The sequence below is a fragment of the Marmota monax genome, unplaced genomic scaffold, assembly GCF_021218885.2.
Source record: "Marmota monax isolate L192 unplaced genomic scaffold, Marmota_monax_Labrador192_F-V1.1 WCK01_AAM20220418_F8-fsc00207, whole genome shotgun sequence".
Taxonomy (NCBI): Eukaryota; Metazoa; Chordata; class Mammalia; order Rodentia; family Sciuridae; genus Marmota; species Marmota monax.
The window spans coordinates 2,305,611-2,323,645 of NW_026692713.1; the positions used below are offsets into that span (position 1 = coordinate 2,305,611).

The 18,035-nt window shown below is 43.3% G+C and overlaps 2 protein-coding genes across 3 annotated transcripts in view; both read left to right on the forward strand.

Annotated features, from left to right (window-relative positions):
- The window catches only part of Chat (choline O-acetyltransferase), a 46,630-nt gene extending 38,633 nt beyond the window's left edge, over positions 1–7,997 (forward strand). For both annotated transcript variants that reach the window (XM_046446762.2, XM_046446761.2), the window contains exons 11-14: positions 601–742; positions 869–931; positions 5,316–5,453; positions 7,471–7,997. In XM_046446762.2, the coding sequence (XP_046302718.1) occupies positions 601–742; positions 869–931; positions 5,316–5,453; positions 7,471–7,740 (613 nt within the window). In that variant the 3' untranslated portion in view covers positions 7,741–7,997. The remainder of the gene's footprint in view (positions 1–600; positions 743–868; positions 932–5,315; positions 5,454–7,470) is intronic.
- A 7,065-nt stretch (positions 7,998–15,062) lies between these two features.
- CUNH10orf53 (chromosome unknown C10orf53 homolog) overlaps positions 15,063–18,035 on the forward strand; it is a 30,413-nt gene continuing 27,440 nt past the window's right edge. The window contains 1 exon segment of the mRNA XM_046446702.1: positions 15,063–15,159. Within this exon segment, the coding sequence (XP_046302658.1) occupies positions 15,063–15,159 (97 nt within the window).

The following is an 18,035-nucleotide window of genomic DNA, read 5'->3' on the forward strand; positions in this document are numbered from 1 at the left end:
AGCTCTGCTGGGATAACCAGGTTGTCAAAATAATCCATACAGATGCCAGACACACCTTCCTACGCGGGTCAAGTGAACGACCTCTTTCAGGTCTGCTTTGTGAAGAAAGGAGAGGCACAGCCATGAAAGGGTGACCTGGGCAGCAGTTTACACTCAACATCACTAAAACCCCTCCCTGCCTTAATGCAGAGGCCATGGCTGAATTGTTTTAAATAAAATAGGATTCCCTCCTGGGTGTAAATGATTAATGGTGCAATTATTCCATTCTGTGCTATTAATCACTCACTCATCAGGTCTCACTAGAAATTCCAGGTTTTCCAACAGATTGGGAATTCTTTTAAAAGCAACCAGTCATCTCTTATTTTATATCAACACAGCATTTCCAATGTATAAAAATGTACACAGCTCTTCCTATTAGAGACCCCCTAGCATTCATCTTCGGGAATTCTCCTCTAGAATTCTATTAACATTAAAATGAAATACTATGCCAAGTCAAGTCAGGACTGTAAAAATAAAGCCTGCCAAGGCTATTTTTCTTTCAGTGTTTATGATTCCTTGAGAATAAATTACCATTTGCCATTCATCCTTTATCTTCTGCAGGCTCCACCAGAGACTGGTGCCCACTTATGAGAGTGCATCCATTCGCCGATTCCGGGAGGGGCGAGTGGACAACATCAGATCTGCCACCCCACAGGCATTGACTTTTGTGAGAGCCATGACTGACCACAAGGCTGCCATTCCAGTAAGTCCCATACCATCCTAAGGAGATACAAGGAGACATTGAGGCCACTGTGAGCTGTCCATCCGCTGGGCTCCTGGACATCAGCTCCTTAAAGCCTTGTGTGCTGACCCTCTGCTCTGTTGACAGGCTTCCGAGAAACTGCTGCTTTTAAAGGATGCCATTCGAGCCCAGACTGAGTACACAGTCATGGTGAGTGATGTTGTGCCTCCTCGTGACCACAGTCTGTGCCCAGAGCCAGAGCTTGCCAGGATTGGGGCTGTGGCACAAGACCCTGGGTGAGAACAGCATCTCCAACTGCCAGTGGTTTGGCCACCTCCCTCTCAGAGTCTTCTTTTCTTGTTTTTAGAACATAGAGAGCACCCTGTTCCTTATTTTCCTCAGATTTTATAAGAGTATTGGGAGTCCTTTGAAACAACCATAATGTTAATAATAACATATAATACACATAGAACTTTACAGTTTATACAAAAGAGGTCAAATGTGAGGGAACGGGGTTCTGGGCTGACAAATGGAAGCAGCTTGTGTACCTTTCACAATTGTACTTGCATTTGCGAGGGAGGCAGTATTTATTCCCACCTAGGTTTGATTTTTGCTTTTAATTTCCATGTGTTTATTTATGCTACCCGCACTGAAAATTAATCATGAATTCAAACTGTAAGGGAAGGGTGGGGGTTGTGGCTCAGAGGTAAAGTGCTCTCCTACCATGCATGAGGCACTGGGTTCAATCCTCAGCACCACATAAAAATAAAATAAAGATATTTTGTCCACCTATAACTAAAAAATTAATATTAAAAAAAACTGTAAGGGGGCCTTTTCCCTGGTTTAGGGAAATAATTTATTTTCTGGCACTGCAAAGACATCACTTGCATGCAAACAATAGAGAATAAGCATCTGCTTGGGCTGATAATCAATATATTGATAGAAAATCATTCCAATACAGTCTTTGAAGGATAATATGAAAAGTTTTGATCAAATTTTACTCTATATATTTGAAAGCAACTATAATACATTTCTGAGGGTTTTTTTGGGGTGGGGGGTGTACTGGGGATTGAATGCAGGGGCACTTGACCATTGAGCTACATCCCCAGCCCTATTTTGTATTTTATTTAGAGACAGGGTCTCACTGAGTTGCTTAGCACTTAGCTTTTGCTGAGGCTGGCTTTGAACTTGTGATCCTCCTGCCTCAGCCTCCTGAGTCACTGGGATTACAGGTGTGTACCACCGTACCTGGCTCTGGATTTTTAGCAACTTCTTCTCAGTTGCTATGTCCCTTTTATCTGAAGAGTTATGTTTGTTCTGTAGGGGAAAAATTAAATACTCTGCTAGTCAGCTTTCCATTATTATAACAAAATGCCCAAGATTATAAACATAGGAAGAGAAAATATTTGCTTAGGCTCACAGTTTCAGAGGTTTCAGTCCATGGTCAGTTGGCCCCATGACTTTCAGGCCTTTGGTGACAGCACATCATGATGGGAGCCCATAGTGGGGCAAAGCCATTCACCTCATGGTGGAATGCAAAAGAGAAAGAGGAGGAGGAGGAGGGGTTGGGTTCTCACTATCCCTGGTAAGGGCACACACCCCTTCCTCAGTGACCAGAAGACCTCACATGAAGCCCACCTCTTAAAATTTCCACCATCCAATAGTGCCAACCTATGGACTAAGCCTTTAACACAAGCCTTTGAGAGACATTTCAGATTCAAATTACAGCAAGTTTATATTCTGTATTCAGTGGATATTTTGTTGTTGTTGTTGTTGTTGTTGTTGTATTTTCCTGCTATAAGCCAGGAGAAGTGTTAGGTACTAAAAAAACAAAACAAAAATGAAGCCTATAAACCCTATCCTTGGGGAGCTTAGTATATAGTTGGAGGAGAGGCTGTTCAAAGTCAAGTCCAATCCTTTGTGAAAAGAGCACTCAGGAGGAAATAGCAAACATGGAGAAGGAAGCTCTTTCCTCTGCTTGGAAAATCCAAAAAAGACTTTCCAGAAGAAGTGGTGCTTCACATGAGACTTGAAGGATGAAGAGAGGAGAGGCTAACCCAAGAAGGGAACATCAGGTGCAAAGGCAAAGAGTCTTGGGAGAATAAGATACATTTGATTAAAAGTAGCTCTGTGTGTACAGCTGACAAAGGACAGAGGAGCAGGAGATGTTGGATTTCCTGTTAAAAGCTTACCCCAGTATGGAGTATACAAAGGACCAGTGGGATTGGTAGGTGGTGTGCCAACCAGCAGAAATGCTGATTAGGAAGCTCTATGACACCGAAGGAGAATTGATTAAGGGCTTCCATTGGGCAACGTGGGGAGGGGTTAAAGAAGACAACACAAACTTTTGATTTAACATGCCAAACTGAACACAAGGGTTTAAGGCACTCACTCTGAAACTCTCTAAAAAGACAGGAATTTTTTGACCCATAAATACAGTAGGGCAAAGAGAATGGGAAAGAAGGTGACATCATAGTGTCCAAGCTAGAAATAGAACAGCTAGCAACTGACTTAGCAAACAGCAAGAGAATCCAGGGTCCCCAATTAACTGCACTGCAGAGCCTTGGGGTGTCTCAGGCATTGTGGACACTCACCAAAACAGGGTGGATATGGGGGTTGAAAAGAAGAGGGCTGTTGATTTGTTAGTGTTAACTGCTATAACTGAATACCTGAGACTGGATAACAGAGACAATGTGGTTTAGGTGCCCTCTCATGAACTCTTTTATCACCTTATACTTTTCCTTCCCATCTCTTTCCTCATTTATGATGATATGTTTTTTGTTGGTTGGTGGCTCCCTGTCCCCCAACCCCCACTACACCGTAAGCTCTATGAGGGCTCCGACTTTGACTCCTCTGTTCTCCATTGTTGCTCAGTACCTCGCAGTACCAGGCATATGGTGGGCACTGAAAGTTTCCCTAAATGAGTCGTTTTACTCATAACTATTCATGGCTCTAATCTAAACATCCTGTTAACTCAGCTCTTGCTGCAGTTGATACAGAGTTGGTGAAACAGAGGTAGATCAGCTGCTCTAGAAAGCGGCTGCTTTTTTTGGACCAACACAAATCAGAGCTTAAATAGAGGTAGCCTGAGAAATGAAAAGAGCCATCTCCTTTATGGACAGGCTCATAGCTCTTCCTGTCTGTCCTAATGGAGCACATCTAAGGTGAGATGGGGGAATGGGGGTGTCGCTCAGTGGTAGAGTGCTTGCCTAGCATGCATGAGGTCCTGGGTTTAATCCCCAGCACTGCAAAACAAACAAACAAGTAAATAAATAAATAAATAAAACATATAAAGTGAGCTGGTTGTATACCTTGTCTTTTCAGACTGTTAACTAGGTGCCTTTAGAGAGCCTGGGGCCTCTGAAGATTATGAATCTAGATTAAGTGAATTGATCTGGAGCCCACAAAGTGGCCAAGATTTAGCAAAAGACCTTATGCATCATCTTTATGCATTCATTCTCAACTGAAAGAGAATAGCTGTCAAATCCCAAAAACGTGCTTTGTAAACCTAAGCAAAGTTTACAGGGAAGGAAGTTTTCCCCCTGTGACAGGCTATAGCAGGAAATGGCCAATTTATGAACTATGAAACCCCCAAATTTACATTTACCCTGAAGTTAATCTGAAGTTCACTGCTATAGGGATGGGATAGCCCTCCTTGCAAGTCTCCACAGTCCCCCAATTGCCCCCAGATAAACATGTAATAATAATAATAATAAATAATAATAATAATAATAATAATAATAACAGTATGCAAATAAAGTAAGGCCAGAACTAGTGCCCTGGTCCCACTTCCAGACACACCATCCCTCTGAGTCCCTCCTGCATTAAAATTCTGAAGCCCTAGCTCTATAGCCTATGATTTGATAAGAGTTTATCTTTGTAATTTTTTTAAAAAAAAAAGAGAGAGAGAAAATATCTCATTATTCAAGTAGCTCTTTCTCCTTGAAAATGTCAGCAGAGCCTCTGCTAAGTTATCTAGCTCCTGACTCAAAATGATTTCTTAGATTACGAATCTAGATAAAGTGAATTGATCTGGGGCCCACAAAGTGGCGAAGATTTCAGCAACAGACCTTTTGCTCTCTGGCCTGCCTTCCTTAGTCTCCTGCTAAAGGATGAAGCATTGATTGTGATCAGAGAGTCCCCCCACCACGACAATCAGAGACACCCTTCCCAATGCTTGAATGGGGCTCAGCAGTCCCTGGACCCAGCACACAACCTTCTCCCCAAACTCCCTCCCAGGTCTGAGCAGGTTGGTACTTGGGTTGGCCAGGTTAACCTCACTCCTCCATTAGAGCACCATGTGGATGTGGGTGTATAGTGGATGCTTGATGACCTTTAACTCAGACATCCTCAGGGTACAGTCCAACCTACTCTGGACTCATCCTGTACCTGCAGAAATGCACCGGGCCCAAGGGGCAGAGGTAAAGTGGTGATACTAAGTGGCCACTCATATACTTTGGCTGCAGCAAGCACTGGGTAAGCATGAGCCATGACTGTTGGAGTCACCATTAGTGTTGTGGAGTAGAGAGGAAGGGAAAAGGATGCATAGAGGAGCCCATGTCCCATCTCTTGTTCTTTGTCCCCAACCACCCAGGCCATAACAGGAATGGCCATCGACAACCACCTGCTAGCACTGCGGGAGCTGGCCCGGGATCTGTACAAGGAGCCACCTGAGATGTTTACAGATGAGACATATCTGATGAGCAACCGATTTGTCCTCTCCACTAGCCAGGTACAGCCCCTGTATACACAGTCATGACTCAAGAGAACCCAGAGTGTAAGCAGTGAGCTTTCTAGAGGGCTCAGTAGTTGAGAGCCCACTGGCTAGAGTCAGGCAAGTTCTGACTCTACCTCTGCCTCTTTCAAAATTTTTTTAAAATTTTAATTGACACATAGTAGTTATGCATATTTACAGGGTACAGTGTGATATTGCAGTACTTATATACAATATGTAATGGTCAGATCAGGATAATTAACATATCTATCACCTCAGACATTTATCATTTCTTTGTGTTGGGAACATTGAAAACCTTCTTTACTATCCATTTTGAAATATTTCATTAATTGTTGTCAACCATCTACCCTACTGTGCCATAGAACATTAGAACTGATTACTCCTATCTAACCACCCCCTCACCCCATACCCATTAACCATTCTCTCCATCCCTCCCTCCTCTGCCTGTCTCTGCTTCTTACAAGTTATGTCACCTTTGGCAAAATAATCTAAAAGTTCAGAGTACTGGTTTGCCATCTCCTAAATGAGAATAACCACAAACTCCATTTTAGCCAAGGTAGACACAGACCCATGCCGGTACTCTAACCATTATGCGGCACTGCCTTCAACCTGAGAGGTAGTGTCCCACCATGGGGACCAAAGACTTTGAAGCCCAACAGGCTTAAATGGGCCCTCCACACAAGTCACAGGCATTGTTATAAAGGGTCATGCCACCAATAGCAGAAGGTGAGTGGCCAGCCCAATATTTTCTAATCCGTGCTACAGACAGGCCCCTTCTGTTGGAGGACCACTGTCACAGAGACAGAATGAAATCCATTAGCGGGAGGCAGCAGTCGAGGGGAGGAATACCCCCACACTCGTCAATTTACTAAAACTCCACCTCATCTGTGAACGGCTGGACATGGGCAATAAAAGGGGCTGATAAAGCTGTGTTTGAGGATAAAAGCCCACTCAGTAATTTGATTTTGTCATTACGGCAGTGAGCTTGCCGACATGAATAAACGAGGACAGAACATAACAACATAAATTCTTCAGGAAACCATCCATGGGCAAAAAGTGCTTTGGAATGGCTTTATGGCCTTCGGCTATTGCACGGCAAATTTATCTGACAATGCGGTGACTCTATTAGTAAGACTAATGGTTTGTTCTGCCCCATTAAAATGGCCAGTATCGCTAAAGAAGGGCAGAGAACATAGCACCAGAACTCAGCACCAGAAACCTGTTAGGTTTAAAAACAAACCCTGTCCCACACCTAGGGACAGCTAATTTAATTAATTAATCAGGGTGTGGGTTTTTTGATGGTTGTTTTTCCCACTGGAAAGTAGCATTCATGACTTGAATGCCTTCTGAAACACACTTACTGTGTTTATGATCCAGATTACAAAATCTTAGCACTCTGACTTTAAAACATATCAGGCACAAAACTAAAACTCCAGCTGATGGCAACCTTTTAAAAGCCCGATCCTGGGTAATTGTGCATGGCCAGGCTGTGGAGAGAAAAATCAGACCAGCCAGGCAATACTGACAGTAATTAAGGATTGGGGGAAATCAACAGAGAAGATGGGCCAGATTTCCTCCAGTTCATAAATTACTCCCTGTGGGAAGCCATCTAACAGTTGGGTGCCACCAGGGTGCCATTTAGTAAATTACCCTGATTGCCACTGTGCCTCAAATGGCCCCCAGGTGAAGAAGAGACTCAGCCCAAGCCCCAGCACCAGGTCACCCTGGGAGCTTCCAATTCCACAAGTAGAGCAGATTGTACACTGGGGAGTGGGCTTGGGGTCCCTCTCCCTCTGAAATCATGCAGTTAGATGCATTTGTTTTTATGACTCTGGCTGTGTCCACCCATGCTGAAGCAATCAGTTGATTTGGTTAATTCAGTCAAACCCCAGGAGTGGAAAATATGGACGCAAATACTCAGCAGAGGCCCCGGGATATTGGAACGCCCCACATTCTAGCAGGTTCACAGGTTGCATTTCAGAACAAGCTGCTGCTGACCTGATCTCTTCTTCAGGTGCCCACAACCATGGAAATGTTTTGCTGCTATGGTCCTGTGGTCCCCAATGGCTACGGTGCCTGCTACAACCCTCAGCCTGAGACCATCCTCTTCTGCATCTCCAGTTTTCACAACTGCAAGGAAACCTCTTCTACAGAGTTTGCAAAAGCTGTGGGAGCAAGCCTTACCGACATGAGAGACCTCTGCAGTTCGCTGCAGCCAGCTGACGGCAAGTCATTGGCAACAAAGGAAAAAGCCATGAGGCCCAGCCAGGGGCACCAGCCTTGACTCCTGCCACTCGGTTTCAGCTCCTTGAGCCCAGCCTTCTGAGGCTGCTAGACCCTGCCAAATCCCTGCTCCCATCCCTCACTCCAGCTTTCTGTAGCTCCCCTCTCCTCAGGACCCAACCCACAGGTCACCTAGAGGCATCACACAAGGCTGCAGTGTTAGCAAGAAAGGGTCCCTCGTTATGCATGGGAATCATCACTATTCATCAAGGTGCCCTCTGGTCTGTGCACTGGGAAGGGAAACCAGACTGGCTTGAAGGTGGCCTGGAGGTAGGAGATCCCCATCAAGGTCTTCCTTCCATAGTCCTCAGAAGCTTAATGCTCATGTGTCCCTCCCCAGCAGGACGTAGCGTGCCCAGGTAATGTTTCTGCCCAAGAAATAATGAGTCACTCAGTTACATGCAGTGTACCCAAATGAAGCATGAAGGCAGAGGCTAGCTCTGGGTTATTACCCCTTTTCTTTGGGGGAGGGACAGGGGGCTTTGTTTTCAGATTTAAAGTATCAGACCTTGGCATTCACAGCATCTCCATTGAGCCATACAGTCCTGCAAGGCCTGCTCTACCCTCTACACACACACACACACACACACACACCACACACCACACCCCAAGTTCATAAAATACAGTGACCTATGTCCCAAACACATTTCTCCTTTCACTCCCTGGGAGAAACCTTCTGTTGCATTCAAAAAATCTTATCCAGCTATTCAGAAAGAAAAAAAATTTGTCTCCCTTGACCCTGTGACTTGTGACTCTTCAGCTTTTCAGGCAGCATCAGGGACGGTTCAAAGTGAGCAAACCATGTGGCCCTGAGCAGGCAGAGTGGACATGTGGAGGACAGGTTCACTTCCTAAGGTCATGCCTTTTGCAGTTTTTTTTTTCTATTTGTTTCACCCCTGCTTCACACTAAACAGGCCCAGTGTGTGATTGGTGCCAATAGGTGGAGGCCAAAGAGAGTTGCTTTAGGTTTTTCTATTGTTGTTATTATTTTATTATTTATCTTTTGTTTAAAACTTTTTATTTAAAAACATATTTTTGTGGTACTGGGGATTGAACCTAGGGGGGTTGCTCTACTACTGAGCTCATCCCCAGTCTTTTAAAATTTGTATTTATTTTGAAATAGGGTTTCTCTAGCCTGCCAAGGCTGGCCTTGAACTCGTAATTCTCCTGCCTCAGCCTCTCAAAAGAGTTCCTGGGATTATAGGCATGTGCCACTGCACCTTACTCTTTTTTGTTTGTTTTCAAGAGAGTTTTTTTAAGAAAACCATTCTGTCCAGGCATGGCAGTGCATACCTATAATCCCAGCAATGTGGGAGGCTGAGGCAAGAGGATCAAAAATTTGAGGCCAGCTTTGGCAACTTAGTGAAACCCTATCTCAAAATAAAAAAAAATAAAAAGGACAGGATGTAGCTTAGTGGTAAAATGTCCCTGGGTTTAACCCCCAGTACCAAAAAGGGAGGTAGAGAAGGAGAGGGGGTGGATGAAAAGAAAAAGAAAATCAGATTGACATTAATTTCAGAAATGACCTCCATGGCTCAAGCATGATACCCTTAAGTGTCTGGGCTTCTTTATTTGGAAGATTCCCCTTCAGGGATTCTGAAGGAGCCCAATACAAGGCTCTCCTCTGGCCTCTGGGGCCTGAGGGGACAGCTGACAGAGAGCCAGACAGGGAGGTGAGATTACGATTGTCCTGCAGGGCTGTGACTGTACAGGAGGTGTGAGAGGCACCTTAAAATTCTTTAAGTTACAGATAATAATTGTACTTACTATGAGATGCAATGTGATGTTTCAATACACGTATACACTATGTGATGATCAAATAGGGTAATTAGCAGATCTAACACCTCCAGCACCTATCACGCCTTTGCGGTACGAACATTCCAAATCCCCTCTTCTAGATTTGAAGTAAACCACGCAGTGCTATGGACTCCAGTCATCTTCCTGTGCAACAGGACACCAGAACTCACCCCTCTGTCTGACCATAACCCTGTACCTGGTGACCCGCCTCTGCTCTTTCCTTCTCCCACCCTCCTCTATGTCTAGGAACCATCATTCTACTCTCAGCTTCTGTAAATCAGATCAATTTTTTTAGTTGGAAGTCTAAATGGCAGAGGACGCAGAATGGGAAAGTAAAACATCTAAAGTACAAGGAGCAGGCAGAGCCCACCCCCTACTATGCTGTTGTGCCCTCCTGTAGAGTTCCTAGAAAAGCCCCCTCCCCAATCCTGGTGAGCTCTGTGTCATTCTAAGCGCTCCATCCACTCTGACCCAGGGATACTACAAGAGTCCCTTCTCTGTGCCACTGTGAAAGCTGTCTGCACCTGGCTTTGGGTTGCCACAGGTGGGCTAAGGTGGGGCAGGCATTTGACCTTGCTTAGCTATTTGAGAACACAAGCAACCCAAAGGAGAGGAGTCCTTGAGACCCTGGTTTTAGGAGGAAGAGCTCCTATTGGATGATGGGGGAGATTTGGCCACTGGCTTCTAACATTTAAACTTAAGCCACTGGTCTGTAGATCCCTGTGGCTTCCCCTGATGCCTACCTTCCAGTTTCTCTTGGCAACTCGCAGCCCAAAGACTCCTGGGGTTTCTGGGGACCTGCAGTCTACCTTCTGAATGCTAGCCACCTGTCTGATCTCACTCAGTGACCTCAGTGCCAGATCTGAGTTCTCTTCCAGTTTCCCTCAGTGGATTTTTCTGCAGACAAAATTCTCTGACAGTAGGGTCAGGCAGCCACACTGAACATGGCCAAGTGATTTAAATGCCCAGAGACTTAATTCCCTCCATTGTCAAATGAGAACAACAGTCTCCCCATCTTGCCAGGCTCTGAGGGATGGAGACCACGTGCGCAAAGGTCTCGTGTGGCAGGTGGACAGTAACGCCCACCTTCAGAATGGCTTTCCCCAGCAGGCATTGTTCACACTGCTCAGACAGAATCAAGTTCATAGCTGCTGTTCTCTGAATATAGGGAAAGGGAACTCACTCTGTATATTCAGATATTAAACCATTCACTGTGAGGGTTTGAGAATCATAGGTGACAGATACTTGGCTGGAGGGAACACCTCTTCTTTCTGAGGAAGGGGCTGGAAGCTGGTCTTCCCCCTCCAAGAACAGATGGGTCCACTACGTCTTTATGCAAAGGCAACACTGAGCCATGGCCAAGGGCATTTCTGTGGGGACTCTGGGAAAGGAGATTGTTCCATGTGTCCCCAAAGAGATGGAAAATGAGACAGTCATTTGGAACAATGATGCATAATAAATGTGGCCACCTTACAATACTGCTAAGTTGCCAAAATATATAAAGTTAATATTTGAGTTCTATTTTTATAAAATAGTTATAGATTTATGGCAATATGTACATGTGTATTTATAGCCTTTCCATCTTAATTTATAGTTTTGTGCTTTAAAGAAATATATGTATGATTAAAGGACTGTATATTGAAAGCATTCTATTCAACTTATTTAAAAGACCGTAACTCTGTATTCAATAAAACCTAATGCCAAGAAAGATGTCACCGGTCATTGTATCTACTGACAAATGCTATAAAATATAATGCTGTAAATTCTGTGAACTGGATCAACAATTCTTTGGCCTTTGTCTGTATTTTGCCAGCAATAGTGGCAGATGTCTAAAAGATATAGGGAAGTTGGATGCAGTGGTACACACTTGTAGTCACAGATACTTGGGAGGCTGAGGCAGGAGTATCTCTGCCTGTATTGAGGCCAATCTGGCACTGTATTGAGAACTAATCTCTTAAAAAAAAACAATAAAATAAAAATAAAAGCTATAGGGGTCAAGAGAGAAAAGGGGCTGGCATAGTGGCACATGCCTGTAATCTCAGTGGCTTGGGAGGCTGAAGCAGGAGGATACTGAGTTCAAAGCCATCCTCAGCAAAAGTGATGTGCTAAGCAACTCAGTGAGACCTTGTCTCTAAATAAAATACAACATAGGGGTGGGGATGTGGCTCAGTGGCTGAATACCCCTGAGTTCAATCCCCAGAAAAAAGGGCTGGGATGTAGCTCAGAGATAAAACACTGTGGGTTCAATCCCCAGGAAAATGAGGAAGGAAAGAAAGAAGGAAGGGGGGGAGAAAGGAGGGAGGAAAGACGTAGGGAGGTAAGGAAGGAAGGAAGGAATCTTCACATTTCAGAATAAACTGAAGGATGTTCAAAACACAACAATAAGCAGAAGCTAAAGGTGCATCAGACAGACCCAGACCGCAGTGGGGCTGGTGGGGTTTACCCTTGCTGCCAGTTGAAAGGCCACGTAGCCCATGGAAGGTGGGAAAAGCAGCTAGGAACTCCCTCCACAAAACCAAGACCTCCTAGAGGTATCCCACCTTGTGAAAAAGCCCAGAAAAACCCTTTCCATTGGCTCAAGGGAGCAATGAAGAAATCTGCCATGTCCTTGGGGCTGTAGAAGAGGGGGAAACACAATCATCAGAAATCAAAACCACAAACTTGTGCCACATGAGGACTTTGAATCAACACACCTTCTATGTAAAGTAGGACCTCTAAGACTATAATTAAAAAAAAAAAAAAACAATTGGGCCCAGCACAGTGGTACACAAACCTGTAATCCCAGCTGATGCAGGAGAATCACAAGTTCAAAGCCAGGCTCAGCAATTTAGCAAGACCCTATCTCAAAATAAAAAAGGGCTGGGGATATGGTTCAGTGGTTAAGTGTCCCGGATTTAAAACCTGGCATAAAAAAAAAAATGGCCTGTGTCAGTAAGACCCAAAGGACCTCAGCAGAATCAAATACAAAACCACTTTCCTGGACACACCAAACACATATGGAGGGAAACATTATACAAAGTGACACAGAAGATTTGAAAAGGAACAGACTAAAATTCTAGAATTGGAAAATAAATAACCAAGTTGATGGCTTTCACATAAGTGAAGACACAGATGAAAAGAAAATTAGTAAACTGGATTGTATATAAAAATGAACAATTGCACATATATAGTGTACAAGCATATATACATTCTAGAAAAAAAAAGCAGGGAAAGAGGGGTAAAAAGAGAAAAAAAATACCAAAGAGAAGAAACATAAAGAATATGGTAAGAAGGTCTAGCATATTTAGAGTCCGTGAAATGTAAAAATGGAACAGAAGTAGCCTGTGAAGAACTAATGGCTCAACCAGTCATGGTTGTGTAAACCTGTAATCCCATGGACTCAGGAGGCTGAGGCAGGAGGATCACAGTTCAAGGTCAGCCTCAGCAATTTAGTGAGGTCCTAAGCAAATTAGTGTGAGACTCTGTCTCAAAAGAAAAAATAAAAAGGGCTGGGGATGGAGTCAGTGGTAGAGCACCCCTGGGTTCAATCACCAGTACCAATGGGGAAGAAAAAAGTAATATCTAAAACTTTTCCAAAAACTAATGAAGGGCATTCATTTAGTCTCAAGAATCTCCACAAATTCCAAGCAGGATAAAAAAAGAAATTTATACATAGGCACCTTACAGTGAAATCGTAGAAAGCAAGTGATAAACATGAAAACAGAACAGTAACAACAACAACAAAGCAATAATGATACTTCTAAAATTTTTAGCAAAGTTAATGCTACAGTTAAATTTCTAATAAATAAAAACATTAAAATGAAATGATGATTTTTGCCTCATAAAAAGTATATAAAACTTAGAACCAGACAATATGAATCCCTGTAAGACAGGACACCCGGCCATACTGAGCCAGCAGGAAGATTAACAATGTCACTACAGTTCCACATTCCTCCCCAGTTTACTGCACTCAACTCTGTTGGTGAGTTCAGTTGCTGTCATTTGACGGTGAAAACAATGTGCTGGGGGTAACTATTTATGACCTCCCCCAATTCAGAATTCTACTGGCATCATCCCTCTATTTACCAAACATGTATAAACTAACTTCAAAGAAATATGTGTCATAGTAGGACAGATTGTACCCACAGAAAGAATTAAAACACAGAAACAAGAACATATGCTGGGAGAAAAAGTAATGATAAAGGGTTTTTAAATCTTTTTACTGTTCAAAAGGAGGATAAAAAATAACAGCTACCATTGATTTTTGGAAATTAAAGATATATGTTGTAATTTCAAGGGTGTAATTATTAGATTTCACTAATCATTGTAATAAACAACTTCAAAATCTCAGTGGTTGCAGAATAAATGTTCCTTCTTGCTCCTGTCACAGACTGATGCAGGTTTGCAAGGCTTTATTCAGTGCTGATATTCAGAGAGACAGTCGCCTGACATGTTTTGGGTCCCTCAATCCATGGGACCTCCAGGTCCTCCTAGCATCCTCTGTGTCTGACTGACAATGAGGAGAGAGCCAGGAGGAGTGCAGAAGAGGTTTTAGAGGCCAGAGCTAGAAGTAGTGGATGTCTTTTAGGTCTGCATTCCAACCGGCAGGACCCAGCAAATGAATAGAAGTTTGGGGAACCTATAGTTTTTGTCTTCACCAAATAGACTTCCACTGCTTGGATACAAGAGTTGGGACAAACCTGAGCTGTGGGCTCACCATTCTGTTCTTTAACTAGAGAAAAGAAACAACTTTCAAACGAGGAGAAACTGAATGATTAAAAAAACATATTGAATCAATCCAAAAGCAGGCAAAAAAGTAGAGGAAATGCAAAAATTTTCTAAACCAAACCCCTGCTTGGCTTGTTGCTTGATCTGTTTTTTTTTTTAAATAAAAAATACAAAATGCAACTTACTTCATAGGGTTAATATCATAGTTAAATTATAAGAAATCACACCTGTAATTCCAGCAGCTCGGGAGGCTGAGACAGGAGGATCCCAAGTTCAAAGCCAGCCTTAGCAAAGGCGAGGTGTTAAGCAACTCAGGGAGACCCTGTCTCTAAATAAAATACAAAATAGGGCTGGGGATGTGGCATGTGGCTTAGTGGCCGAATGCCCCCCGAGTTTAATCCCCTGGGACAAAAAAAAAAGAAAAAAGGAAAGAAAAAAAAAAATATATATATATATATATATATGACAAATATATATATAATATATTAAAAATTATATATATATATGACAAATCTGTAAAGTGATTAGCACTGTAGCCTGACACAAACTTCCTATATCTGCAACGTAAATGTCGGTTATTGTTACTTATCCTCGACACCTGCCTCGCAGGTTGAAACTGCCTTGGTTTCCCTTCCCCTAAGGGTGGGGAGAACGAACCCACCCCTGGGCTGGAGCTTTGTTGGGGTGGAATTCCCGGGCCCCGCCTTAGTCCCGCCCACTCGAGGCCTCGCCCAGTCCTCTGGGGGCAGGAAGAGCGGTTACCCAGCAACGCGCGTTGTTTGGTATCCCAGGCTGCAGCCTCAGGCGGCAGCGAGCGCCATGCCGAGGAACGCTGTGGTCATCTTGCGCTACGGGCCATACAGCGCGGCGGGGCTCTCAGGGCAACACCGCACCTTCCGCCTGGAGGGCCTGCAAGGTGGGCCACCCAACGCCTGGCTTTCTGTGAGCCGCAGCCTCCGAGTATCCATGCAGTGCGTGCTCTCTGCCTAGATTTCTTTAGACCCCTTTAGACCCTAACCAAGTGCCACCTCCCCCAGGAAGACTTCCCAGAGCCCACACTACCCAGGATGATTAAACAGCTTCCTCTGGCTTTCATTGTTTGGACATAATAGTGGACGCAAACACGAGCCTAAGGCCCACCTTGATATAATAATAATAATAATAATAATAATAATAATAATAATAATAATATAAAACTTTATTTTTTTCTTTAATTTTTAATATAAAACTTTAAAAATTAAATAAACTCTCTTTATGAATCAAGAATATTAAGTGACTTTCCCAAGTCAAATGGATGGAAAATGGGAGTGCTGAGATTTTGTTCCTTGATCATTTATGCAGCAAACACTTACTGAACATCTAATATGTGTGGGTCATTCTTCCAGGTACCTAGGATACACTGTTGAACCATGCTGTATATCCTTTAAGTGATCTTCTCATTGTTGACTATTAAATGACAGGTGTGCCGAAGCACAGAAAGTGGAGGGAGCCTACCCATAGTGGGACCAGTGTCTGTCCACAATTGGAGGAGATAGGGTGGAGGAAAGGGTTCATTTGAGGAATTACATTTGAGTTGAGATTTACAGAATGAGTAGAAGCAGGTCATGATTGGTGCATGCCTGTAGTCCCAGCAACTCAGGAGGCTGAGGCAAGAGGATGGGAAGTTTGAGGCCATGCAACTTAGTGAGACCCTGTGTCAAAATAAAAAATTATAAAAAGAGTCTTGGGATGTAGCTCAGTAGCAAAGCACCCCTAGGTTCAGTTCCCATCCCCAATTCCAACCCTCAAAAAAGAATGAATAGAAACTAACCAGATAAAGACAGTCACAAAAAATCCTGAGGCCTGGGGGTATAGGTCAGTGGTGAAGTGCTTACCTATCATGTATGAGTCCCTGGGTTCAATCCTCACCACTGCCAGGAGGTAGCGGGAGGCATTCCAGGCAGAAGCACTGATACCTGCAAAAGTTGGAGGCATGGAAAAATGATAGAATTGTTGAAGGAATGAATCTGGATAGATAGACAGGGGCCAGATCCTCCAGGATCACATAAAAACTCTAGGCAGGGAGACAAAACCAAGGTTGGTCTGAGAACTGTTTAGAAGGGTCAAATTAGAGGGGTCAAATGTGGAAGAAAGGACAAGTTGAGGGTGGTCCAGGATCAAGATGAGAGTAGCTTGGACCAGGACAGCCACGAAAGGGATAATGGGTCAAAATAAAAGTAGTGCTACTGCCTGAGAGGGTGGATGTGGTAGGCAAGGGCAAAGAGGATGCCAACTACATCTAGTTTGTGTCTAGCTTGAGAAGATGTTGATGAATGGAGGTGTTAGTCACTAAAATTGAAAAACACCAAAGACATTTGGAGGAACATTTTGGACATATTAAATTTTGTGTGCTTTCAGCTTCCTAGATGAAAGTAGTCAGTCAGATCTGCAGTTCTGGAGTTCAGAGAAAAAGCCCAAGCTGGAGATGGAAAGGGATGCACCAGTAATTTAGAGAGAACATTCCAAATGAAAGGGAATCCAGGACTAAGTCTTGACCCAAAGTAAGGATCTTCCAGGCAAAATGCTGTAGGAGTCCAGAGAATAAAAAAAAAAAATAAAAATCAGTCTTGGTATGGCCTTCAGGGAAGACAATCCTAGAAGAAATGCTTTTTGTTCAAGTTTGATAGACAAGTAGAATTTCAATTGACAGAGAAAGTTACTTGCGCTGAGAAAACAGTTGACTGAGACATTTCTGTTGTAAAGAGATACTGTGCACATTAGTCTCCTTGGGTTGCCATAACAAAATGCCCCATACTAGTGATTTAACAACAGAAGTCTGTTTTCTCAGTCTGGAGGCTAGAACTCCCTGATCAAGGTCCAGTTAGGTTGGTTTCTGGGGAAAGCTCCCTTTCTGGCTTGATGACAGCCACCCTCTCTCTTGCCCTCCCATGGTGGGGAGACTGGTGTTTCTTTCTATAAAGACTCTAATTCCATCAGATTAGGGTTCATTTATCGTTGGTTACCTCCTAAAGGTCCTTTCTCCAAATACAGTCATAAAGAAGATGGGGCTTCAATACACAAATTATGGGGGGATACAATTCAGTCCACAGCACTGTTACATGATGATGCTTAAAGTGTTTTGTAGTCTTGGCTAAGGACCCCACCTATATAATTGACTTCTCTTCCTGCCCCTCTGATAAGATCCCCCACCCACCTCTCACCTCGCAACCACCTCTAGCTAAAGTCCACTAAATGGTAAGACTGAGCAGCTACAGTGCTTCTCTAAAAATAGCAGGAATCTTAGACTGCTGAAAAAGAATTCAAGAGATCTCTATCCCTTTTCACTTTCTCCTTTTGTCCACAGACTCTGGACTTCTGCAGAACTCTTTGCCCCCGTCCTAGGTATGCAAGCTCACCCTCCACATCCCATCTGCAAGTTTTCTGGCAGTTCAGCTATTTATTTTCTTTCCTATTTTTTATTGAGTAAAATATTTATAACAAACTCTGACATTTTAAGCATTTCAAGTTTTAACTCGGTGACACAAATTCTACTCACAGTGTAATAGAACCATCATCACTTAGTTGTTTTCAAAAAATTTCTAAGATCCAAAGAGAAACTCTATATGCAGTAAACAATAACTCTCTATCTCCCATTCCCAGCCTCTGAAATTCTCTAATATATTTTCTGCTATGCATGTGTCCATTCTGGTATTTAATATACGTAAAATCACATAATATGTGTTGTTTTGTGTCTGGATTATTTTAACTTAGCATCTATGTTGTAGCATGTATTTATATTTCATTTTTATGACT